At 37.9% G+C, this 26,193-nt stretch overlaps 2 protein-coding genes across 7 annotated transcripts in view; one reads left to right on the top strand and one right to left on the bottom strand.

Moving 5' to 3' along the window:
* Positions 1–4,745, bottom strand: part of LOC121385692 (aryl hydrocarbon receptor nuclear translocator homolog) — a 46,747-nt gene extending 42,002 nt beyond the window's left edge. For all 6 annotated transcript variants that reach the window (XM_041516474.1, XM_041516481.1, XM_041516466.1 and 3 more), the window contains exon 1: positions 4,574–4,745. In XM_041516474.1, the coding sequence (XP_041372408.1) occupies positions 4,574–4,613 (40 nt within the window). In that variant the 5' untranslated portion in view covers positions 4,614–4,745. The remainder of the gene's footprint in view (positions 1–4,573) is intronic.
* A 143-nt stretch (positions 4,746–4,888) lies between these two features.
* LOC121385677 (homer protein homolog 2-like) overlaps positions 4,889–26,193 on the top strand; it is a 73,555-nt gene continuing 52,250 nt past the window's right edge. Inside the window, exon 1 of the mRNA XM_041516456.1 lies at positions 4,889–4,929. Coding sequence (XP_041372390.1) covers positions 4,919–4,929 — 11 coding nt within the window. The 5' untranslated portion in view covers positions 4,889–4,918. The remainder of the gene's footprint in view (positions 4,930–26,193) is intronic.

Here is a 26,193-nt window from a genome sequence, read left to right as displayed (position 1 = left end):
TAATTTATATTATCCAGATTTTTTAAAATTAAATAAACTCACTCTTCTACCAAAACTATGAAGAAAAAGAGAGAGAGTAATGTTTAAATACCCGTATTATCCAGATCTATTATTTAAAAAAAAAAAAAAATGTAAGTCACAAAACGTCTAAACATTAATTAATACATTTACGATATGTTTATATGTCAGTGCTTATAGAATACATGTACTTCAAATCATTATTTATTTGTGTTTTTTAACGGGTACCTAATGACAAAATTACATAAATAATTTTCATTAATAATTATTTTGAACTCAGTAGTGACATCATATACTCTTCAAAATAAGAAACGCAAAACCACATTGTCGTAACATTTGGAGAATTGATTTAATTATTGAATGGCGAGTCCGATAATTACCAAATGTTGCAGGATTGTTCACAATTCACTCTAGTCCATTGTGAGTGATAGGACACACCACCAAGGTCAAGGTCATCTGGAGTCAATACCGGGTGTGGCCTCTGCGTGTGTTGACAACTGCCTGGCACCGCCTGCCCATTGTAGCAACCAGAGTACGGATGATGTCCCGGGGGATGGTGGCCCACTCGGCCTGCAAGGCTGCTGCCAGCTCAGGCAGTGGTTGTCGCTGTCGGAGGCGTCGGTCCAACTCGTCCCATAGATTCTCAATTGGGTTCAAATCCGGTGATATCGATGGCCAAGGAAGGACATTAATGTTGTTGTTCTGTAGGAAAGCCGTTGTGAGACGTGCTGTGTGAGGCCTGGCGTTGTCATGTTGGAACACTGCGTTGGCGTTGGCCATAACTGGAACGATGTGTGGCCGGAGGATCTGGTCAATGTAGCCCTGTGCATTCAGGTTGCCCTGCACGTGGACCAGGTCAGTTCTGCCAGTGTGTGAGATGGCTGCCCACACCATGACACTACCCCCGCCGAATCTGTCCACTTCCTGCACGCAGTTTGCCGCATAACGTTCACCACGACGCCTATACACGCGACATCTTCCATCATGACGTCGGAGCAGAAATCGGGACTTGTCACTGAACCACACCTGTCTCCATCGCAGTTGAGGCCATTGTCGATGAATCTGGCACCACTGCAGTCGGAGTCGACGGTGTTGTGGTGTTAAGATGACACCTCGAACTGGACGTCTGGCACGAATTCCTACCTCACGTAGGCGGTTCCGTACGGTCTGGTCAGATATCCTGCGCAAACCTGGTATTGCTGCGGCTGTGGAGGTGGCAGTAGTCAATCGTTCCCGAAGGTGGCGTACCCGGATGTAGTGGTCCTGCCCGGGGGTAGTGACCCGTGGTCGACCGGATCTAGGGAGGTCACGTGTTGATCCATGTTGCTGGTAACGGTCCCAGTCTGGAGATGGTGCTTGGGGACACATGGAATGCTCTGGCAACGGCCGTTCTGGATTCGCCTGCGTCTAGTCGGCCGATGGCATTGTTTCTCTGCGGTTCACTGAGACGTGGCATGTCCTGGATTGTCAACTGTCGGCCAGATACAGAGGCCAGGCAAGCGAACACCCTGCACTTTTATACTGTCGGTGTTCATGTTGCACGTGCAGACAACGCACGTGCAGTGGTGACATGGTTTGCACGTGGCTGAGTTTTTGCGAATATTCACATTTTGGAACTTTATTGTACAGTAGCTGCGTTTTATCGAATGTAACCGTGGGAATGTGTTTGGGACATGCAATGACCTTATATTCACAAAGCATGAACCAGTAGGAAACATAAAATCGGGGTTATAACCCATTTGTACCCTTTTGCGTTTCTTTTTTTGAAGAGTATATATCAAATACGAAATTTACCATAATTATACCCGTTTCCGTGAGTAACTAAATGTCAACCACATTATTCATTGATAGCACAAAAATAATCTCTTGAAGTGGACTCTTTTGTTAACACCAATTTATATCACAAACAATCAAAACTAACCCATAAAATTATTGTTTATTCAGTTAATTGGTTGCTTCTTTGACATGCCTTGACATGTGGATACCGTTTTGCTGTGTATCGAGTCATCTAAGACTTCAATGGAGATCAAAAGAACATGTGTCAACTACAAGTTCTCATCTTTTGCATGAATCTATCTGCACAGAAGCATAGTAGACAGAAGCCTTAGGACTATTCATTTTGTTGGAAGGCACTGGTTATAGCCAATTACTAAATTATTTATCTTTGACAGTAGTTTTGAATTCAGAAACAAGACTACTGACAGTTACATAATTTCATTCAACCAATCATAAGTTGTGTTCATTTCTGTCCACACCCACTTACTGTGTATATATTTTAACAGTTGACCAATGGCAGTTGACCTCTTATAATTACTGTTTCGTGAATTATATATTTTCTAAATAATTATTAAATGAAATATATGGTATCAGGTCGTTTCGTAACCATACCGTTTCGTACCCAAAAGCATACCAGTTCGTACCCAAAGGGATACCAGTTCGTAACCAAAGGAACATCGGCATACCAGTTCATACCCACATTTGTACATGTTATTTAATGAAAAACAAAACAAAAGAAATCCAAGCCAACTGCATTTTAATAATTAGCGAATATACAAGGGCTTCCCTTAATTAGTTTTTAATCCATGTCATTGTTTAAACATTATTTCTTATTATAATGCGTGGATTTTATTTCACATTACCAAATATGTCACCCTTATGCTATTGCAAATTCATTATGGGAGGGTCGTTAAAAATTAGGGTAAAAGCAAATGTCTGATACTGCATTATGATTACGATAATGTTGAATAGTCCTTTGTTGATATTTGTGTCCATTTAACAATACGTAGCGCAAAATCTTGCAGTTTTCATACCTTTATTAAGTTTCAATATCTATAATACGCAATCTAATAAGGCCTTAATATAGGCTCTTGCCTGTTGGCCAATCCCAAACCGCATTTTGACGGCAATAAATATTGTTTAAACTAATCTAATAATCTATACCAAAAATGATTATAAAAAAACATAATAATGAAATATTTGACCAAAAAAAACCAAAACATGTAGGCCTACACACCTTGTTACAAAATAAGATCGTCTGCTTAAAATAGCACAGCAAATGGTAGTGAGTGCAGGGTGCACATTACTTTCTACGTCCGTTCGGACTAAGCAAAACAGATTGGACATGTTGCGACAGATACTAAATATGTGTTAAAGCAAATGGATAAATTATTATATCGACAATGTAGGCATTATTAGACCTAAAAAAAAGTCCACATTCCAAAAACATGGGATATCAGATATTATTATATTTTTGTTATATGTGCGTGCGTGTGCGCACGTAAGTACGTGTGCGTGTATGAATGTTTTTGTTTTGAGCATATATACGTACGAAGAGAGGATCGGTCTTGCAAAATATTCTTTGCTCTTTGCTCTGCTTTTTGGTTACGAAAAGGTATGCTTTTTGGTTACGAAACGGCATGCTTCATTGATGCACAGCACATAATTGCTCATTTAATGCTTATAAAAGATACCGAGTGATTATTACAACAATTTTTTTGCTAAATGTTACAATGTTTGTAATATAACATTATAATTGTGTATTTGAAAAAAAATATTAATGTTAGGTGTAATGTATGACATTATTTAATTGGTTACGAACTGGTATGCTAGTGGTTACGAAACGGTATGGTACGAACATGTTTGGGTACGAAACGTCTAGAAACCAAATATATATATATAAAATAATAAAATTCCAGGACTTTCAAGGGGGTTAATTCATTTTTTTCTGGAGTTTTAAGCACTTTCCAGAATAAAATAAAATTTGAGTACTTTTCAGCAAAACCAGAGAAGGGTGTGGTGCCGCATGGCCGCCCTCCTTCAATTTTCACCCAGCGAAAACAATGATTTACAGAAAATTATAAACATGTACCCACTCAACGTGGTTTTTTGTAAAAAAAATTAATCCAGTAGTCTAGAGGTTAAGAAACACAAACATATATTATATATATAACTTATAAGCACAATTATCTCTTCTATTTAGATTGTGATTCTGTTATATTTTACTTCCATAATGCTCTAAAATACACCTCGGATGTCCAAATTTTCCATACACTATCCTCACTTGACCTTGTCAATTGTGTCATCTTTATTTCCAGCAGGCCATATTAATGATATTTTACTTCCTATCTGAACCATTAATAAAAAAAAATTTATTATTATTACTGTGGGTTTTTTTTAATGACAGTACACTTCTGCACTTTCTATTTGCCATAAGTTACCATAAGTTACTTCCCTTTAAAATTTATAACTGATTAGTATTAGTATGTATCTAAAGCAAATTAACAGAGGGTAATCTGACCTGGATCTGAGCCTGCAGGTAAACAGGCTTGGGGGGGGGGGGGGGGGGGGGGGGGGTCATGGATTCCCTGCTCATTGCAAAGTTCTGACTCCATGATTAATTTAGTAATACCTATGAAATCGGAATGGATTAATAAGAAATGCATAAAAATAAATCAAACTCCTTGATTTACTTCTATGAAAATGTCAACAAAAATGAGAAAAACATTAATGATTCACGAAAACGCGTCAGCTAAAAATAGAAATGTTATCAAAATACCTGATCCTGATGGTCCTGGCGACACTGTAATCGCCGCCATTATTGGCCAGCGGTACCAGTGTTAAAATAATTTTGGAAGAATAGCAATAATGGAAAACTAAACCAACAAATACGAGTTTGTTTTCCCCCTAAAATCTTTCGCAAAATTCCATCATGAAGCACAAATGGCAGACAAAGCTTCCTGCTGAAAACACTGGTTTTTTATTTTGGACATTCGGAACATTTACAAAGCATGGTGCGTCACAAGTAACGAGACCCAGTCAACGGATTATTAATTTCCCATAATGCTGCTATTGTCGTTCTACTTCCGGTCTGGTTGTCACTTCTGCTAAACAATGCTGCAAGATGAGTTTTGGGTAAGATTTATGCCAGTAATTTTTATAACGTGTTAAAAGATTTTTGTTGATTGAATCAGAATGATTGTCGGCTATATTACAAAACTCACTGATGCACTTTTCTAGGAATTTGTGTTAAAATATGATTATGTAAGTTGCTAAAACAAATGCGAATTTGACTTAAATCATAAATGTCAAATGATTCAATGATCAAATCTTGAATCATTTTTATTTTTTATTTTAGGACTCACCCTCTCAGAGTAAGGGGAAATTGATACACTTATTATAGTAGTCAATGAATTATGATATAATATTAAATTAAGGTACTACCTAGAGGTGAGCCATGTTTACATGCCCATTCATTAGGGTAAACAGTCCTAATTTCGGATGTAGCCGTAATTTCGGACGTTCCGGGTAATTGCGTGTTGCGTGTATACTACGTAATGTTAATGAATAAAAATTAATAAAACCTTGACCAATTGTCTTTGTACATGTTTTCTGCAATTATGTATGACGTAGTTAACATTCCTGCAAGTACCCGGCGATTTCGAACACAGCTGAAGACGGATCGGACAATTGGCTAAACGAAGTTATGAACCTTCACAATTCCAGGTAATTATGCAAATTCATCTGATGCAAAGTACCGGCCTCGGTAGTGTAGTCGTTAGGCCATCGGTCTACAGGCTGGTAGGTACTGGGTTCGGATCCCAGTCGAGGCATGGGATTTTTAATCCAGATACCGACTCCAAACACTTGCACCAACCAGTGATCCATAACTGGTTCAACAAAGGCCATGGTTTGTGCTATCCTGCCTGTGGGAAACGCAAATAAAAGATCCCTTTTTTTTTTTTTTTTTTTTGTGGGAAACGCAAATAAAAGATCCCTTGCTGCTAATCGGAAGAGTAGATCATGTAGTGGCGACAGTGGGTTTCGTCTCAAAATATGTGTGGTCCTTAACCATATGTCTGATGCCATATAACCGTAAATAAAATGTGTTGAGTGCGTCATTAAATAAAACATTTCTTTCTTTCTGATGCAAAGTACAAAATAGTTACCTATTTACATAATCATATCAATTATCTACATGTTTTATGTCAAAATGTATTAATTATTAGCTTACTTTTCAAGAAAAATCCACTGAAAAAAAGTGTCCGAAGTTTGGCCGTGTCATTTGACAGCCATCTTGACATTTAAAAAAACAAACAAAAAAAACGATGACGCGCATGCTTAGTGGTAAATCCAATTTTTTTTTTTATGGAAGCCCATTACGGTCACCAACTTTTTTGTTGTTTCATGCCAAATCTGTATATAATAATGCTATATAATTCCAGATGCATGGCTGTTAACTGTCCGTCGTGAGACAGATTTCCGTCGTCAGAGAAATTGTGGAAATTATTTTTTCAGTCTTTTTTTTTTTTTTAAATGAGAATCACTTCGGCCGTTTTCGGTTCCGTAATGTCAACCCGATCACATCGGCCGTTTTCTTTGCCCCACTGACCACCACCCCCCCCCCCCCTCCCTTAGGTACCTATCGGATGGGTATAATCTATCATACATTTTCGGGCTGATGAACGGCCCCATTCCCCTAACGTAAATTCCCAATCCAATAACAAACCTTTTCCCAATTACGACCCAACGGTTTCCCAATAAAGATTCCCAAAGTTGCTCTCATTGTGAACACTTGAAGTCATAAAAATGTTTACAAATTTAGCTTTCGTTTTGGTTTTCCGATTGATTACGAACACGTGACGAACAAGTCTGACCTGGATATGCAAATTAGGTGTATCTTGTTTTGATACAGTCTGTTGTGTCGTAGTTTTTAGTAATAATGCCTACATTGTCTGATGTTGCCTAATACAGTTTTGGTAGAAGAATACAAGTTTTTGTTTTAATTCATCCATTTGCATTAACACATATTTGGGATCTATCGCAACACATCTAATCCGCTGTTTACATAGTCCGAACGGACGTAGGAAGTAAAGTATTGACTTAATGTGCACCATGCACTATCATTTGCTGTGCTATTTTAAGCAGACAATCTTATTTTGTAAAAAGGTGTGTACATATGTTTCGTACTTTTTGTTCAAATGTTATTTTTTATTTTTTTAAATAATGTTTGGTATGGTTTTTGTAATTAAAAAAAAAAAAAAAACGTTACTACAATAGTTGTAAATTAAGTGAAAAAAACCCACCTTTAATTTAAATGTGCTACTCACTCCCTTTGAAGTAATGGCCGTACCCGATGTCACATCATGTGACGAACAGCACGTGCGAGTTTGAACACTGTTACAATGTAATAGTTCTGCTGGGAGATATTAGATTGCGTATTATAGATATTGAAACTTAATAAAGTTGATCCGGTCAAATATAACATTTATTGACCAGCGGTATGTTACTTCTTTATTATTTATGATTGAATAATGGGATCATTCGAGAACTACGCAACGTGCACTAAGGAGTGCACTAAGGAGTGTGGGAATTATGGGATGTGACAAAACGTAATTGGGGGGGGGGGTTGTGGTGGTGGTTATTGTGCAACGTAATGTTAATTCATAAAGTAAAATGCTACCAGTCATTACCATTTTATTTTAACATATATGTATTACTAAAGACCCCAAAGTAAAATATGACACGGTCACAAAATGTTACAAGGGGAGAGGGGTATTGAAACTGCAAGATTTTGCGTTACGTATTGTTAAATGACACAAAGATCAACAAAGGACTATTCAACATTAGCGTAATGCAGTATCAGACATTGGCTTTTACCTCAATTTTCAATGACCCCCTCCCCCACCCATAATGAATTTGCAATAACACAAGGGCCACCCGATGTAAATGTATTTGAATATTTGATTTGCCGTCCATCAGCTAGCGGTCAAGCCTAAATAAATAATATCAGGTAATAATGCAAACTTTAAACAAATGCCGTACTAGGGCCGTAGCTTATGAAAGAACACCCCAGCAACTGTCAGCCTAATAGGACTATTTCCCATTTTTTTTTACCTTTTCGCTTATTAATAACTTTAAAAAGGTTCCTGTCATATCCCACTACACAAGTGCCCTCCCCCCCCCCCCCCCCCTCAATACAAAATTCTGCCTACGCCACTGCTATTTCCATTAATACAGGTTCACTGCAGGACCCATCAAATTAATGTTTTTGTCCAATAAAATAAATAAGATGGTGTGGGATGGGAGAAATACATGTTTAAAGTGGACTACAATTGTCATATAAAACATTACCATTTTGAATGCCCTGTACCTTGAAATTTCAGTCACAACATTTTACTTTTGTTAACAGTCATGCAGATGGAATGTAATTGTTAAACACACACACACACACACACACACACACACACACACACAAATACAAATAACATGCATGTATAAATCAATAGTTTTATTATTATTTTTTTTTTATTTTTTGCAGTATGCCTAAAGGACTCAAAATCAAAATTAAAACACCATGCAGTAAATCAAAGCCCAAAATGTCTTCATACAGAGGATGGAGCGAATTACAAATGATAAATGCTGTTGATGCAGTTAAAGTTCATGGCATGAGCATCAGAAAGGCCAGTAATATGTACGATGTCCCAAGAAGTTCATTAATGGACAGAGTTTCTGGTAGAGTCGACGAAAGCTTTTCCCCAGGCAGGCCAACAACTGCTGATTATGACTTGAAGAGGAAACTTGTAGACTATGCTTGCAATTTAGCTGAAATGGGAGTGGGGATAAGCATCAAGGTTTTTTTGGAACATGCTGGCTCCTTGATGAAGAAGCATGGACTCGATGTTTCTCACTTTAAAAATGGGATTCCCGGTGAGAAGTGGTGGAGATGTTTTAAGAAAAGGCATCCCAATTTAAGACTCCAAGCCCCTGAACCAACTGCAGCAGTCAGGCATAGGGCGATGAACAAAACAAACGTAGATGGTTATTTTGCAAAATTAGAGGAAGTTCTTGTGACAAATGGTCTGCAGAATAAACTAAATCAAATTTGGAATCAGGATGAAAGTGGGATTTCCCTAGATCACAAACCTGGTAGAGCCCTTGCCAGAAAGGGTATCCGGAATCTTCAGGCTAGGACAAGTGGCAATAAAGAACAGATTACCATTCTGGCATGTGGTAATGCTGCTGGCGAGATGATGCCACCTCACTTCATCGTGAAGGGTAAGACTTCAAAGACACTCCTGTCCATGGATACTGACAAAGCACCACCTGGTTCCAAATTCAGCTGTTCAGATTCAGGCTGGACCAAACAAGGCATTGGTGAGCTATGGTTCAAAACGCATTTTCTACCGCATATTGGCCCTGAACGACCCCAGCTCCTCATCATGGACCAGCATGACAGCCATGGTACTTTGGAAATTATTGAGTGTGCCAGACAAGAAAATATCATCATCTTGCTTCTTCTTCCTCACACGACTCACTGGCTGCAACCCATGGATAGGAGTATCTTTGGACCTTTCCAAAAAGCCTGGAACTCCATCTGTCAGGACTTCATGAATGAAAACCCTGGAGTAATAGTTTCCAAAGTAAATTTCTGTCAGCTGTTTTCTAAAGCTTGGCAAAAGTTTATCACAGAGAAGAATGTCTCAAGTGGGTTTAAAAAGTGTGGTATATTTCCTTGCGATAGAAGAAAAATACCCGAATCAGCTTTTGCCCCATCACTGGTGTCCAGTAGGCAAGATCCAACTTTATCTCCATCTACCAGCACAGACCACATTTAGGGCAGCTCGCAACAAATTCAGCCAATGAGTGCAGTGGCAGCAGTGTCACGTGTCCCATCACCAGATATCGAAGATTCTACGACTCCAGAAGTGTTACAGGAAGCCACCTTACCAAACACTATTGAGAGTATTGACAACCTGAAGACTGGAGTGGAGGTTACTAAAGTCTGTCCAGCTACCGAGGCACTGAAGGTTCTGGAAAATACCCTCTCCAGCAGCCAAAAAGCCATGTTTCAGTCCAAATTGTTGTCGAATGAAACTATCAAAAACTCAGCTTTATTTGATACCTGGAAGAGATTAAAAAACCAAGCATTAAAAACACAAGCATCAACATCACAATCATGCACCCCTGCAACATCTACAGGAAACAGATATGATTTTTTCCCCTTTTCAAATGCCTCCCACCCCAATGACCCTGATAGTGATGTTCTCCCATATCCCCATAATCCTGTTGTTAGAAGCAGCACGCACTCCCTGTCTAAAAAAGGTAACTCCTACTTTGTCCTCACAAGTGATGACATTTTTGAAAAAAAAAGAATTGATCGAGAGGAAAAAGAAAAACGAGAACAAAAACAAATTGAGAATAAAAAAAAGAGAGAACAAAAATCAAAACTAAAGATGGAACCCAAAAAAAACCCACAAATGCAGCTAGTATCAGGTGTGAAAGTGAGACTAAATGTTTTATTTGTTTGCAAGTGTGGGGTGAAGACACTTTGAGGTGGGTTGCATGTGATGGATGTGACAAATGGATGCATGTTGACTGTATACCTGTGACACATGATGCCTCTGGTGTTTTGACTGAAGATCAGTTTCTTTGTCATGAATGTGCATAAGTTGTTGCAAAGGGTCAATGTTTATCCAGTTGTTTTTTTTTTTTTAATTTCACATTCCTTGAATTTGTATATAAAATTCCAATTTTACATTTCATGAATTTGTATAAAAAGTTTCAATTTTATATTCCCAAAATTTGTATTTAAAGTTCTAATGTGACATTCCATTAGGCCTAATTGTTTTACAACAAATGTTTACTTGTAATTAGGGCCTACCTTGTATTATTGGTGATATATATAAAAAACATATTACTCCGATACAACAGAGGTGCTATTTAATTATTTATTGATAAAGATACACATAATATAAACAATGTATTCAATATCTACTCCACGTCACAACTGTGCTTCCATACTAAAACTTTTAACCTAGTTTCTGACATGTTTTTTCTGCTTATTAATTGCTAAATAAAACGTTTCCTATGTGTAAAACGGTCAAAACCAGTGTTTCTCTGTTGATTTGTAAACAGGTAGATGCTTACATGATGTAGATATTGCGCCTCAAATGCACTGTCCGTAATTAGGACGCCTTGTCCGAAGTTGGGCCGGATAAGATCACTTAATTACAAAAGGATTTGCCAAAGCCTCGTTTTCGATATATAAACATATGATGCGGTCAAGAATCCGGAAGTGGGTTCCCAATACATAATTGGATGTGAAAATCGAGACAGAGGTAATGGCATGACGTCACATGGATAGCTACAAGAAAGTGTCCGAAGTTAGGACTGTTTACCCTATAGCCTACTATGTTCTTACTCTGAACAAACTTGGCCAAGTTACAGTAATGTCACTGTGAATACTAAGGGCTAATCCAAACCTAGCCCCAAGTCCTAACACTGACATGATCACCGAGATAAAAAAAATACACATAAAACCCTGTACATATGGCCACTGGTTTTTGTTGCTGTGACTGGCTGAGTTTGTTCAGAGCTCCGTGAAGTAGTGTTAGTGTCACTGTGATATATTATTTTAAATGTTCTTTTTAATACTTTTAATACAAACGTCGATATGGTGTGGGGAGGGCTGGGGGGGGGATGCAGTCAATTCGCCCACTGGATTTTTTTTTTTTCTGTGTCATAAATTTACAAAGGTGAAAATAAATTATATTGCTTTAGATTACGCTTGTAACAATGCTCTGCAGACATAATTCTTTGGCGTTTCTATTTATTCAGTTATTGTTTGTTTCTATAATGTACGCCTTTCACGCTACATGTCGTAGGATGTTTTTAGTACAATATGCCCAGTAAAGATAATCTTTAGCCCTTCCCTTTCAACTTGTTTGGTTTCTGTTTGCTTTACCAATTAAGTGTACAGGTGTCCTCTATTGTGATATTGTGAAGTAATTAGTTTAAGCTTGTTTCACCAAGTTGGGATCCAGTAGCGTCTAAAACAACAATTAATTAAATTGGAATTGAAGACAACGAGTTTTTATTTTATTTCGAGGTTATTAGGCATATGGGGATAACATGTGATGAGGGAGGGTACAGTGGATAGAATTACGCTATTGAACATGCTAAATTTGCTGCAGCATATGGCATTTCTGCAATTTGCTGCATGGCCGTTGCTATATTCAAGCCCTGCAAAAGTTCCTAACTGAAACTTCAGAAAAGTGTATTAAAAGAACATACTGAAAAATCACACATGCACATCCATGGACATCATGTACCTACCGGTAATTCAAATGCAGGATATACATGCCAGGGGTGCACAAATGTGAAATTGTGATAGTTGCCCGGTGGGCAACCAGTAGCTGAAGTTTGGTTGCCCAACATCATCTCTTGATTGCCCACATATTTCATAAAACATTTTATGAATATAATTTTGAACTGTCTTTAAAATGAAACTGAAATTTAAAATGTTTTTATTATCATCATTACTTGTCAGTTTAGTTTTATTTCTTTTTTAACATTATTTATCTACAGGTCATCTTCGCTTAGGCTGGGAAAAAAAAATGTTTTGTTTAACGACACCACTGGAGCACACTGATTAATTAATCATCGGCTATTGGGTGTCAAACATTTAGTAATTCTGACTCGTAGTCATCAGAGAAAACCCGCTACATTTTTCCTAATGCAGCAAGGGATCTTTTATATGCACTTTCCCACAGACAGGAAGGCACATACCACAGCCTTTGTCCGGTTGTTGTGCACTGGTTGGAACGGGAAACAACCCAATCAGCTGAATGGATCCACAAAGGTGGTTCGATCTCGCTTGGGCTGTCACAGTCATAATACTTGATGAACTCAGGGCTCATCCAAGATTAAAAATACCTGTTGCCAAAAAAATTGCCAAATGGGATTTTTATTTGCCATAATGAAAATGTTTTAGCCAAAATTGTTTTGTGTAGTACTGTATAGAGTATTTATATATGAATATGAAACTTGTATCTTTTTCAGCTAATTATGTACAAATAGGAATACATCTGAATAACAAAATTATCCCTGATCAAAATCAAAGACAGCAATGGGGTTAGGGGCAGTTTATATATTATTTTTATTTTTCAGTGGGTGAGGGGAGATATACAGAGTTGGAAGCCAATGCCCTCTGCAAACACACCCAAAATTCTAAGGCCTATGGCATTAATAAAAATCTGAAAGCCAATACTCTTCTTTTTTTAAACAGTGCTCATTATTTCTGTAAAATAGCAATCTTTATTTTGGTTTGAACTGCTTTTAATTGTATTTTAAAATAACCCATCTATTCCACACCCCAACAATTTCGTAATTTGCGCCATTTTGTTGATTTCAGCGTCGTGTTAAATGCTTGTTGTTGATTTCAGCTTGTAAAATACGTAGCCTAAGAATGCTGACTTCACGTTATGACAACTATCCATTTACGTCAAAAGGTTTTGATTAAAAAGATAATGAATTCAAATTTTACGGTCTTTTTAAAATCTAGCTTTTGAGATGTCACCTCACAGTCAACAAATTTATATGATATTTTATCTAACAAATATCATGATTATTGTAAACTAATTGTATTCAGTGTACGTTTAACCGCAATTTGTATAAATACTGCATGTTCCTTTCCCGCGATCGCGAAATGCATGAGTGCGAAAGTAACAAAGACAACGGAAATAAATAAACGAAACAGCAATTAAGTAATCATTAATGCGAACAACTATTTGGTGGTGGGGGTTTTTCTCACAAATTTACATCAAGATTTACTTGCGTGTAATCGTATTGTTTAATGTCTGCAACAATGTCTTTGGCCCTGAACTAGCATATGTATTGAAACTGACACGCAATTTCGGTCCGTTTTTATTACTTTGGCTCTAAGACTTTACAGAGTTAAAATAACACGCTACAGATTTTTCAGACTTTTCTTGCATACATGTTGCCGTTAAAATTAATAACTGATTATTAAAATAAGCAAACATTGTTGTGCTGAATTCTTGATGACACCACTTCTCGTTACCAGTCGCGAAATTCCTGTTAATATTTGGTATTATTATTATATGTTAGGTGTCGGATAGATTATGTAACCGATTTTTCACATCGGAAGATAGAAAATGGCTTAGCCAAATATTTAGCTCAGAACTGGATGGTTGTTGGTGTAGTTTGTGGCCTTTGACATGTCTTGTGCCCTTTGCTAATAGCCACCATTCTGAAACGTATCTGTCTGCATTGAACTCGTCAAATCATGCACGGTGGACGCTGAGTGGGTGGCAGCGTTAGGGTAGATATTTATATTGCCTGTCAAGTCAAGTTATCAGTTTCGATACTTTTGAATTGCCCGTGACTGTCGGAGTGTCGGTAAGTTTTGTTTTTCATTTTACTTGTTTTATGATTTTCTTGGTTGCCCGCCTGGGCAACTGTTTGACAAAGAATGGTTGCCCGCAACATATTTTGGTTGTTCCGGGCGCACGGACAACCGATTTGTGCACCCCTGCATGCAGGTGTGAAAGTATCTAGAAATGGCCCATTTTGCAGTTACTTTCTTTTTTCTTTTTTTTAACCTAGCTCACTCAGTTCTTGCATTGATCTTGCTTCTTTGAGATGATTTGCGTTCTGGAATTATTCGGTTGTTACTGTGAGAGTAACTACTCTTATTTAAGGTCATGCACTTTTTTAATAGGAATTACTTGACACACATACATGTACATGTATATCTCTTTGTCTTCCTTGGTTTATCCTTGCGGCTGGCTCGTTGAATGTCTCACTGTCAGATGCTTCAATCGTTTTACAAGTACATCATTTCCTTGTTCGTAGATACAGGGTCATGGAGATTGTAAAAGTCATGGAATTTTTATTTTGGTTGTGGAAAATGAAAATTGGTATAGAATTAGCCTTATTTCTTTGAGTGACTGACAGAACATGGGTGGGACATAACCCAGTGGTAAAGAGTTTGCTTGATGCACAGTCAGTATTGCTATTGGGCTATTTTGTCAGTCTGGCCAGTGTACTACAACTGGTATCAAAGGCCGTGGTATACGCTATCCTGTCTGTGGGATGGTGCATATAAAAGATTCCTTGCTATTAATGAATTTTTTTTAGCTTTCCAGGGTTTGCACACATCCTGGAAAATCCTGAAAAGTGCTTAAATTTTATTTTCATCCTGGAAAGTGCTTAAAACTCCTGGAACTCTACTTTTTTTTTTGTTTCTTCATTTAATAATAATTATTTGGAAAATATATTTATAAATATTCATGTTTGACGTCTAGTTCCAAACTATATCCTTCACGCAATGGTAATTATAAGAGGTCACCTGTTAAAATATATACACAGTGAGAAGGCGTGGACACAAATGAACACAGCTTGTGATTGGTTGAATAAATTATGTAGCTATCTGCAGTCTTAAGTTGTTCTGACGTTTGTGATTTCAAAACTGCTGTTAAAGATAAATAATTTAGTAGATAGCTGTAACTAGCGCCTTCCAACAAAACAAATACTCCCAATGCTTATGTCTGTTATGCTTCTGTGTAGCGAGATGCATGTAAAATTGAGAACTTGTAGATGACACATATTCTTTTGATCTCCATTGAAGTCTCTGACCCTGGTTTCATACTTAATACTATATGTAAAAATTACCAAATGTATATTATATACCAATTTGCTCTAGTGGAAGGAAGGAAATTTTATGTTTTATTTAACGATGTACTCAACACATTTTATTTACGGTTATATGGCATCAGACGTATTGTTAAGGACCACACAGATTTTGAGAGAGGAAACCCGCTGTCGTCACTTCATGGGCTACTCTTTTCTATTAAAAGCAAGGGATCTTTTATATGCACCATCTTACAGACAGGATAACACATACCACAGTCTTTGATATACCAGTTGTGGTGCACTGGCTAGAGAGAAAATTGCTCTTGTGGTGTTTTTAAACAAAACAAACGTTTGACAGAACAAGGGTCATTGCATGGTTACAAAATGGTGTACCTGCCCTATATATGGTTCACATGTAATGCAGGGAACATTTGGTTCAGTATCGCATTGTGATTCGCTATGTAAGTTTCAAAGATGGCTACACAATTATAAAACATTAAACAGTAGTTGCTAATCAGTTTTCTGTTGATTAGAAATATTGCTAATCAAGATTTTGAAAACAAAATGTTCCCTGTAATGGAGGGAAAGCCTGAGCTCAAGCCACTTGCCGGACTGGTATATACCATTTTGCAATCATGCAATGCCCATTAACTGTTTCTGTCAGTCCCATGGGAGTGGTTTCACTGGTCCTGCTGCTTATAATACAATGTATAAACAAGTTTTGATGGACACTAATAATAGCCAGAAGTCGAATCCTGCACATGCATATCAGTATAATGTTCCAGCTTGGCAGGGCAGAAGACGTAACCCAGGATCAGGATATTCATATTTACATAATAGACTTAACTACAACATTTGACTCGTTTTCACTAGCCATCGGGTATGGCAATAGTACTGTTATTTACTAGCCCAACACTGAATATCACTAGCCATGAGAGTGGGGCTACCATAATCTAGAAGCCCTGCACATATATGTGACAGTTACCATACTATAGTGTTTCTGCCATAAAAAAGGTTTTGGGTATGGTGTTATGGAATTGAATGCAACCACAGTCAACAGGGTATGGGGGGCCTAGCCTAGAAAGAAAATGGGTTGAGTTCAGGGTTAGGGTTAAGAAAATCATACAGTAATGATAAGAGTAATTCATTTTGTCAAAAGGTTAATTTGTTTTTTAATCTGCAAGAAATTGTGGGTATGGTGTCATATACCCATTTTACCCTCTGGCAGAAACCCTGCATACATGTATGGTAGACTACTTAATTTCTTATGGCTTCAGGTTTAATAGTTTAACCATATATATTAGGGCCTACATGAGTACGGTACTCAGGCACGGGCCGAGTCTAGGAAGACTCGAGCCCCGTTCACAGAACTTGGGTACCCAAGCAAGGAAGAGCACTCTCATTTAATTATATATTTTACGTCATTTGTCATATGCTTGCTGCCTGTTACATTATAGGGCTATGAGACATGGAGGGAAAACAAAAGTGGAATGTGTGGAATGCAATACAATGGCATGATTTGGCATCCATGTTCAGCGTTGGAATTAATGGCCCTTGAACTTAGGAGATACAAAAAAAAAAAATTCCGGGCTTAGTTTTTGCAGTACCTCAAGATATTGAGCTGAAATTTTTTATATACTAGTAGCTTTATCATGTACTGTTGCAGATTGAGTTTAATTTTTATGGCGATTTACCCATTTTTCACAGAGTTACGGCTGTTAAAATTAGGAGATATATATCAAAATTTGTTTGGCTCAGTAGGGGACATGTGTTGGTTTTGCATTACTCTCAGAATACTTGTTTTTGTTTGGTTTTAACCTTACTTTATTATAAAGTTAACCTTTAAATGCTAAGTATAGGTAACGTTTACAGCATTTGTTGCAGAAACAGGTTTCTCTCCAGACATTGCAGAACAAGGAACACCACACTGATTAACAACACAGTAGTCAGTTCATTAAACAAGCATTCATTTTCTTTCCAACAATCATACATCCTCGCCAGCTGTACTAAAAATAATCTCTGGAGAATGAAGTGAAAGCACTTTGGCTTTTCCAACACAACCCACTTTAATTATTTCCTTCATGTATATATGGCTATAACAGCAACTGATGAATTTCATTAGGGATTATAATTTCAGTGCCAGCTACATCGTACATATCATGTTACAGATTAATTACATTGTTTAAAAGGTTGTGTAGGCAAGTCTTGAAATTGACAGGGAACAAGAGGCAGTTGCTGGTCAGAATATCCAATGTTTTCTGATAATTGGGTTCATGAGCAGCTTTTGCTTTCCCAGGGAACAATTTGTTTTCAAAATCTTGATTAGCATTATTTCTAGTCAATTGAAAATTGGTTAACAACTGCTGTTTAATGTTCTAAAATTGTGTCATGTTCTCTGAAACCTGCATAGTGAAACATGACACAATACTGAACAAAATGTTCCTTGTTTCCATCTTAAATATTATATGTTCAGAGCTCTATAGAATGTATATCACAAAATCAATTATCTAGAAATGCTTCCACGTACCAGCCGCAGTGGTTAAGCCATCGGACTACAGGCTGGTAGATACTGGGTTCGGATCCCAGTCGAGGCATGGGATTTTTAATCCAGATACCAACTCTAAACCCTGAGTGAGTGCTCCGCAAGGCTTAATGGGTAGGTGTAAACCACTTGCACCGACCAGTGATCCATAACTGGTTCAACAAAGGCCATGGTTTGTGCTATCCTGCCTGTGGGAAGCGCAAATAAAAGATCCCTTGCTGCCTGTCGAAAAAAGAGTAGCCTATGTGGCAACAGCGGGTTTCCTCTTCAATACAGTGTCAAAATGACCATATGTTTGACGTCCAATAGCCAATGATAAGATAAAAAAATCAATGTGCTCTAGTGGCGTCGTTAAATAAAACAAACTTTTGCTTCCACGTATTGAATTTGTGGATGTTTGTTTTACGATTCTACTGAAATTGTAAAAATTATGTAAGATAATCACATTTCCGAAACCTAAAATCTGGCATAAATTGCCGATGCATGGAATCCTACTAAATTCACAGCCTGGCTCCAAATTGCTATCAAAGATTGCTTTTCACCTTCCATGGGATGGCAGTGTTTTGTGTACCATACATAGGAAAGTGCCAAAAGGGGGAGTGGGGTACACACACATGTATATATGAAGAGTTCAGATGCAAAAACAGACAAATCCATTTTGATCATTTTCTGTAAAAGAGGGTTTTTTGGTGTGCTTTCTAGGTTAAGCATATCAATTTAGTATAGGGTGATTCTGAATTGTTATAAGTGAAGTAAACGAAGGACAGAATTTCAAAAATATTAATTTATTAATAAAGTAGAAAAATGTAGTTTTTGATTTCGTTTTACGGCAAAAACAGACAAATCCATACATTTTGTTTCTTCAAATAATGGTCTAAACATTATATGTTTCAAAGTACACAAATATGTTAAAAATGGCAAATATTATGACTGTTATTAAATATTCAACATAAATCAGTATTAATCTAACAAAACAAGAGGTCCTGGGGGAAACAAACATTCATATGACTAGAAATCTAATCAGATTGATATTAACTACAAAGGAATAATTACCGCCACGAAAGAGAGTCAATGTTCTTAAGGTTTATAAAGTTTGTGACTTGTATCGCCACACAAAGTTCCAGTAGGATATAATGTAGCACTAGCTTGAAACCAACCAATGACAGTTCAGTCCTCATCACTGCTTTCCTCGAGGTCCTGTCTGCCAAAGTCACGCTGGCCGACATCGGCAAAGATATTCTCATAAAAGATCCGGACAGTGTCAGCTGCACCAATCTCATCAATAAGTTTGAGGACATCAACTTTCTTGGCAGGCTTCACACAGTTGACCATGGGAGTGATGGCTGGCTTGAAGTTCTCCCATTTTCTACCCTTCTTGAGAATAACGTGTTCACAAAAGTCACCACCATAGACTTGCTTGAAACCAACTTGATCCGAATTGATGCATAGGACCTTGGCGTCGCTGATCTTGAAGGACCTCTGGGACTTGCAATGCGCTGCTGCAGCTGTCTTGAAATCGCGACATTGCCAATCTGTACAATACTCATGTACTTTGCCGTGTTTGTTTAGAATAGCAACATACTCATCAGGTAGGAGAATAGTATTATTTTTCCTAATGTCTTGCTCGATCCTCCCGAATGCCCTATCTGCTGGAAGAAAACTGTGGCCTCGGACAGGGAATGTGTATTCGATGCTCAGCTGTGGAAAGTTCTGTTTTCGCATAGCACACAGCATCGACAAAACATTGATGTTTTTATTTTGGCCATAGCAGGAGTCTGAAAACAAGCGCAAGTGTTGATTCCTTTTCAGTTGGTCCCCCACAACAGAAATGAAAAAATGGTTTAAGGCTGAAGCCACCATATTGCTATCCTTGCGGTTCTGGCTTTCTAGCCATATGTATAGGTGAATGTCATCTTTTCCCTGTGGAAAACCTCGGCCGCGGTGGTGAACTACACCAAAAACATAGAGGTAGAGCTGCTGAGAATAGAAGGTTTGTCCTATGGGAGACTTCGGAAGAACAAGATTCTCCATGATATCAAAACAAACAGTGAATGAATCCTCGACATTATTTAAACTGTCATAGAATCTCCTTGCCATACGCCTGTGAAGAATGAACATGGCCGAACAATTCCGTTTATTATCATCTGTGATGAATGGGTCCTTCAGCTGTAGCCTGAACTTCAGGCATGTGCTGCATATATCCACAGCAGGATGACCAAAGGCCAAGTTGAAATCGTAGACAAAAACACTGTAGTATAGTGAATACGATATCTGTAAATTATTCTGATCCTGAAACATTTGGTGCATCTTTTTGACGTTCAGGTCGGCTGGTAAGTATTTCCGGCCAGGGGCGCCACGCCGAGCATAATGGCTAGCTCGACAAGTGAACGTTGTGATGTGGTCACGAATGGCATGCTTTCTGGTAAGGTTCCTCTCCACATTTCGCACACGTCCACGATGTTCTGGTCTCGCAACTCCATTCTCAGACCAATATTTGGCAATATTCGCTAACCAATCTTTCTTGACACCTGAAACAATAAAATGGAAATGAAAATAAGAAAATTATTAAAATAACGATACTGGAGCACATAACAATAAGCAGTTATCATTCGGCATGCAATCTGGGGAAGATCCACGATTTTATGAAGGTGGGTCCCACCTGAAGGCTCAAAGTACGTGACTATGTCATTAGATACGACCTGAGTCACTCCCAAAGCCCATATAGTAAGATTAAAATGTGTGTGTGTGTGGGGGGGGGGGGGGGGGGGGGGGGAGTGTCTGAATAAATGGGTATAGCCTGGTCTTGGGTAGGGGTGAATATTTGCTAAGTGGAGCTAATTTAGCAGTCATGTAACCATACAGGGGCGTGCGCAGAAAATTTTGCAAGGGGGGGGGGGGGGGGGGGGGGGGTCGAGGTGTCTGGCGATGCCCCTTCTAGGGCTATTCTGAGGTGTTTTCTGCTGGCTAGCCGAGCTGCTTTCTGACAAAAAAAATTCGCCTGCAGCGGGGGGGGGGGGGGGGGGGTCGACCCCTAAAACCCTCCCCCTGCGCACACGCCTGCCATACCAGGAAATATGGCCGTTGGAGCAAACAATTACATAGCCTTGGTCAGTTGGTGTGGCTAGCCACTGTCTGGTTCGGGGGCTAATATTAATTATCTCGCCTGCATGTAAAATACTTGAATTCCATTGATCATTTAGCCTTTGACAAAACCATTATACACTGGAAGGCAAAGCCACATTCTCTTATTGAATTGTATTCCCCGCCGATATAAATGACGTCATTTTCTAAGGTTTGACGTCATTTTTGTTTTAAGTTTATGGAAGGAAAACATTCAGTTTTAGGGAGACGCCGTACTCTTAGAAAAGTGTAAACCTTTAATCGCGAAATTTTTTAAATACATCATCATAATATATAGTTAAATGTCGGCCAGATAAATCCGTTGAAGAAGTATCTCTCGGTGTAAATGGATTTTTATGTACCGTACCCTCTGTGTGCTCTTTTACCCCGAGTCGAAGCACACAGAGGGCACATAAAAAAAAACATTTGCCCCTCGTGGTGTTTCTACAACTTATAATACTTTTTTATTTCATGGCATTTTGATACTAATGAAAACTAGATCATTTATGGCCTAGGGTCTAGAACTTTATTACACTGGGCACTATACTCACCGAAAATGCTCATGAATGAGGCCTTGCACACTGGTATCTTCTCTTTGTTTGCAGTCAAAGTGAAGTACTTCACTGAAATTTCTCTATTCCTCTTAATTTTAGAAGAATCGTCTATCCTTGGTCGCCTCCGCACACATTTACCGATATCCATGTAAGAAAGCAGGGTGGCATCCTGAGTAACCTTGTTTTCAGTAGAATATAACCGATCTTGTGCGTAGGTTAAATCATCATTGGACAGGGAAGTCGCCAAGCACACATTACGTACATTATGTACACACGAAATGCTAGCAAGTTTTTCAGCACCACTATGTCGCGCGTTTTTTGCAAGGGAGCGTCCAGAATTGCCTGAATTGTTCTCCCGTTTACGCCCAATTGGTGATAATACCACTGTCTCGTCAATGTCATCAAAGTTCTCCATTATTAAAGGAAATTTTCGATAAAATATGTAGAAACTTTAGTGAGTAATGAGAGGGATCCTGGGCGCTGCCATGTTGAATCACGTGACTAATTACGGCGTATAGATTGGATAAATGGAGTTGTCGGTATTTGCGAAAAATGATACCCGTCACTTGTCGGTTTCTGAAACGAATCATGGAATTGTTGTGGGTTTTATGAAGTAGGTGTCGGCTTTTGCAAAGAAACAGATATGCTGTCAGTAAATACGCCACCAGTACTATGTAATGGTCGCCATGGTTTAGTTTCGACCAAAATGGCGTTTGTCGGTTTTTGCGCCTGAACTCTTCATATATATATGTATGAATATACAAAAAATAACCATTGCTGCTGCTAAAAAGTGGGGGCACATGTCTTCCCTCCCCCCCCCCCCCCCCCCCTCCCTGCTTCCTACACCAGTGTCATAACTAGGTCACTGTGACTTACTTTTCACGCATTACTGCACATGAAAGGAAATCCATGTCTGGGCTATATCTTCCTTATCAGTTCATATAGGATCATCAAACTTTACACACATGTACAACTTAGATAGCAGTGTTGCGTACCATGATTGTCAATGCAACCTACTTTTGGCATGCCTATCATATACCTCACTGGTATTCTTCTTGAAGAGTTTGTATGCTCATAAAAAATTTGATAATTTTGAACAGCACCGTAATGTAGTCATCAACTTTAAATAAGCGGTCGTTTACATTTTAAACAGCTCAGTCGTAAGAGCACTTGCGTGGGGTGCTTTGGTCACAGGATCAAACCTCAGTGAACCCATCCTCTGATTGGGTTTCGTTTTTCATCCCAATCCAGGCTCTATGGCAGAAAATGAAACAGATCGTAAGTACTCGTACTCCATGTAGGTGGTTTAGGATTTGAAATCTTCTGAAATTGGACATCGCATTTCATGTACTTTGAATAATTTTAACCAGTACCGCATGGTTCATATCAATAGGCTGTGGTACACATGTATGTATGTGCTGTTCTGTCTGTAGGGAAGTGTATATAACAGATTCTTTGCAGCTAATGGAAAATATAGCGGGTTTTCTCTGGAGACTACAAGTATATCAAAATTGCCAAATGTTTCACATCAAATAGCCTATTAATTAATCAGTGTGCTTTAGTGGTGTCGTTAAACAAAACACACTTTAACTTTTGAAACATAATGTATACCCTGTTATCTTAACATACTTCTGAGTAAACTTAAAACTATAGACTTACATACACACTGACCTGACTACTAGTATATAGTGAATTAAATAATACATTTGTTAAATTGCTCTTATTTTCCACATTCCAACTTCTCTTAGATGTCATAATTACATTCATTGTGGTTAATTTACCAGAAACCGACATTAAGTTTATGAGATTCCAGTCTGTAAATTATTACATGACGCCCATACACGGTGTATCGGTAAGATCTCATTAACTTAGAATGCCACGATCAATCTTTACAGCTGGACTGTATAGATGAAGAATCTGATATATTTTTCATGTTCTGTATCATACAGTATAGCATTAGCTCTGGCCAATAATAATTAACAGGCAATTCATCAATATGAGTGAATATTGGCCAAGATTACATATTTGTTGACTGCCAGTGTTATACAGCTATGACGTTGCAGTGTTGAGTAAAATATTATATAGCTGACCATGTGTGCTGGGTAATGGATGTGTAACTATATTAACGTACATTGCAAGACTTGGACAATGTAGCTGCCGGCGTATTGATCAAGACATGTAAGTATGTGTGATTTGTGCTCCCCAGCTGGAGAGGTAATTAGTTTTCACAACAAATTTCCTGCAATATTGGTCTTGCATTGATCGTTATTTAGTGTGAAGTAATATTTTTTAAATTCTCCTCCATGTGTCAAATGTAAATGTATAATGTTGATGTATAATTGACTGAAATGTGTAATGTGGTTGTAATTACTGGAATGTATGATATTGTGGTTGTATTGACTGGAATGTGTACTGTGGTTGTATATTAACTGAAGTTCAGAAAGTATAAATTATTGTGGTCAGATTGACTGATATATGTAATGTAGTTACATTGATTCGTACAAGTTACTAGTGTGGTTGTATAATAAACTGAAATATATATATATATATGGTGTCAGACTGCAAATGTAGCAGGATTCCATGCTTCTGTGAGGTTTATAAAAGTTTGTTTTTGTTTAACAACACCACTAGAGCACATTGATAAATTAATCATGGGCTATTGGATGCTTCGTAGTCATCAGAGGAAACCTGCTACATTTTTTTTTAATGCAGCAAGGGATCGTTTATTTGCACTTTCCCACAGACAGGAAAGCACATACCATTGCCTTTGACCAGTTGTGATGCAGTGGCTGGAACAAGAAAAAACCGGTTGAATGGATCTACTATGGTGGTTTGATCCTGCAACACAAGTACCTTAAGCAAACACTCAACCGAATGAGCTAAATCCCACCCTAAATTAGGAGTAGGAATCTCACAATATCTGGATGACATCATTTTTACAATTCTGACGGTATCCATAAATTCAGTGCCTCAGGCCATGGTTTTGTTGACTAGATTGATCCTAGTTGGTGGTCCCATTGGGCTCTTTCTCCTTCTAGCCAGTTCACCACAACTGGGATATCAAAGGCTGTGGTATGTGCTATCCTGTCTGGGGGATGGTGCATATAAAATATCACTTGCTACTTTCCTATCTAAGAACCACCAAGTGTTTGACATCCAATGGTTGATGATTAATAAATCAATGTGTTCTAGTTGTGTTGTTATATACAGTGTAAAACATACTTTATTTTTAACTCTGTTAACTAGAATTCGAAATCCATAAATTCAATGCCTGTTGTTTTTTACTAGAATTCAAAATGTGTGATATGCATGTATCGGTAGTTCTCTTGATTCAAATGTCTAATTTGGTTGTAATGACTGAAATTTAGACTATAGGATGGTTGTATTTGTTCAGAATATACAATGAAAGTCCTCAAAACAGGACCTTCACTAAATTGAAATTCCCTCAAAGCCAGACTTTTTTGTTTTTCATGATTCCTTTTTATTTTAAATATCAATACAGAACAGAACCTCTCTAAACCAGATACCCCTAAAAACCAGATTTTTTTCTTTTACATGGATATTTGGTTATGGGGGAGGGTGGTATATTAACTAGAATATATAACACAGCTGTATTGACTGAAATTCAGACAATAGCCTGTATTAGAAACATACTTATCTGCCGTTGATTTGCATCATGCTAAGCGGCCCCAATTAGCCACTAAATTATTTCCTCGCTTGCAACAAAGGCCCCTTGTTACTACTGAATTGTGGAGTAGTTGTCGACTTATTCTTTTATTTTTTGACGTTAATAAAGTTTTCTGTTACTGTTATTGTTCGACAGATTGTGTGTAATCTCCTTTTACAGAAAAGAAAAATTGTACAGTATGTTTTGTGCTCAACAAAAATACTTATGAACACCAAGAAAAATGGCTCATTGATGATTGACTCGTTAAAACGGCACATTAATAAAGTTTTGATATTTGCAAGTCATATGCATGTGTTTGTGTATATATCACTATGTACGAATGGAAGTGTACATTAATTTGACTAATTAATGATTAGCTGCGATTTTCTGTACCGCTAGCTGCATTATTCACTATGACCTATGCAGTAGTTAATAATGAAACTAATGATACAGAAATTCACTTCCTCGCCTAACGATAAGGTTTCTACTGTCTGACTTGCAAACAAATCGGAACAGCGATTCCAGTGAGTCCAGTGTCATTGTCAGACGGACATAGTGTAACGGACACAATTTCATGTGTAATTTAATAGTTACAATCGACTATCTACCTGCAATTATTAATATTATGCACAACCATTAAGCATTCCATGGTATCTGGGTTTCTGCCAGAGGGTAAAATGGGTATGGCGCCATACCCAAATTTTTGGCAGATATTATTTTTTTAAGTTAACCTTTTGACAAAATTAATTATTCTTATCATTACTGTATGCTTTTCTTAAACTTAACCTATTTTCTTTCCAGGAGAGGCCCTTGTCAGTGTTTCTGCCAGAAAGAAATTTCTGGGTATGGTGCTATGG

Source organism: Gigantopelta aegis, chromosome 2 (assembly GCF_016097555.1).
Source record: "Gigantopelta aegis isolate Gae_Host chromosome 2, Gae_host_genome, whole genome shotgun sequence".
Taxonomy (NCBI): domain Eukaryota; kingdom Metazoa; phylum Mollusca; class Gastropoda; order Neomphalida; family Peltospiridae; genus Gigantopelta; species Gigantopelta aegis.
Note: the sequence above shows the minus strand (reverse complement) of the source record. Positions and strands in the feature narration are given on the sequence as shown.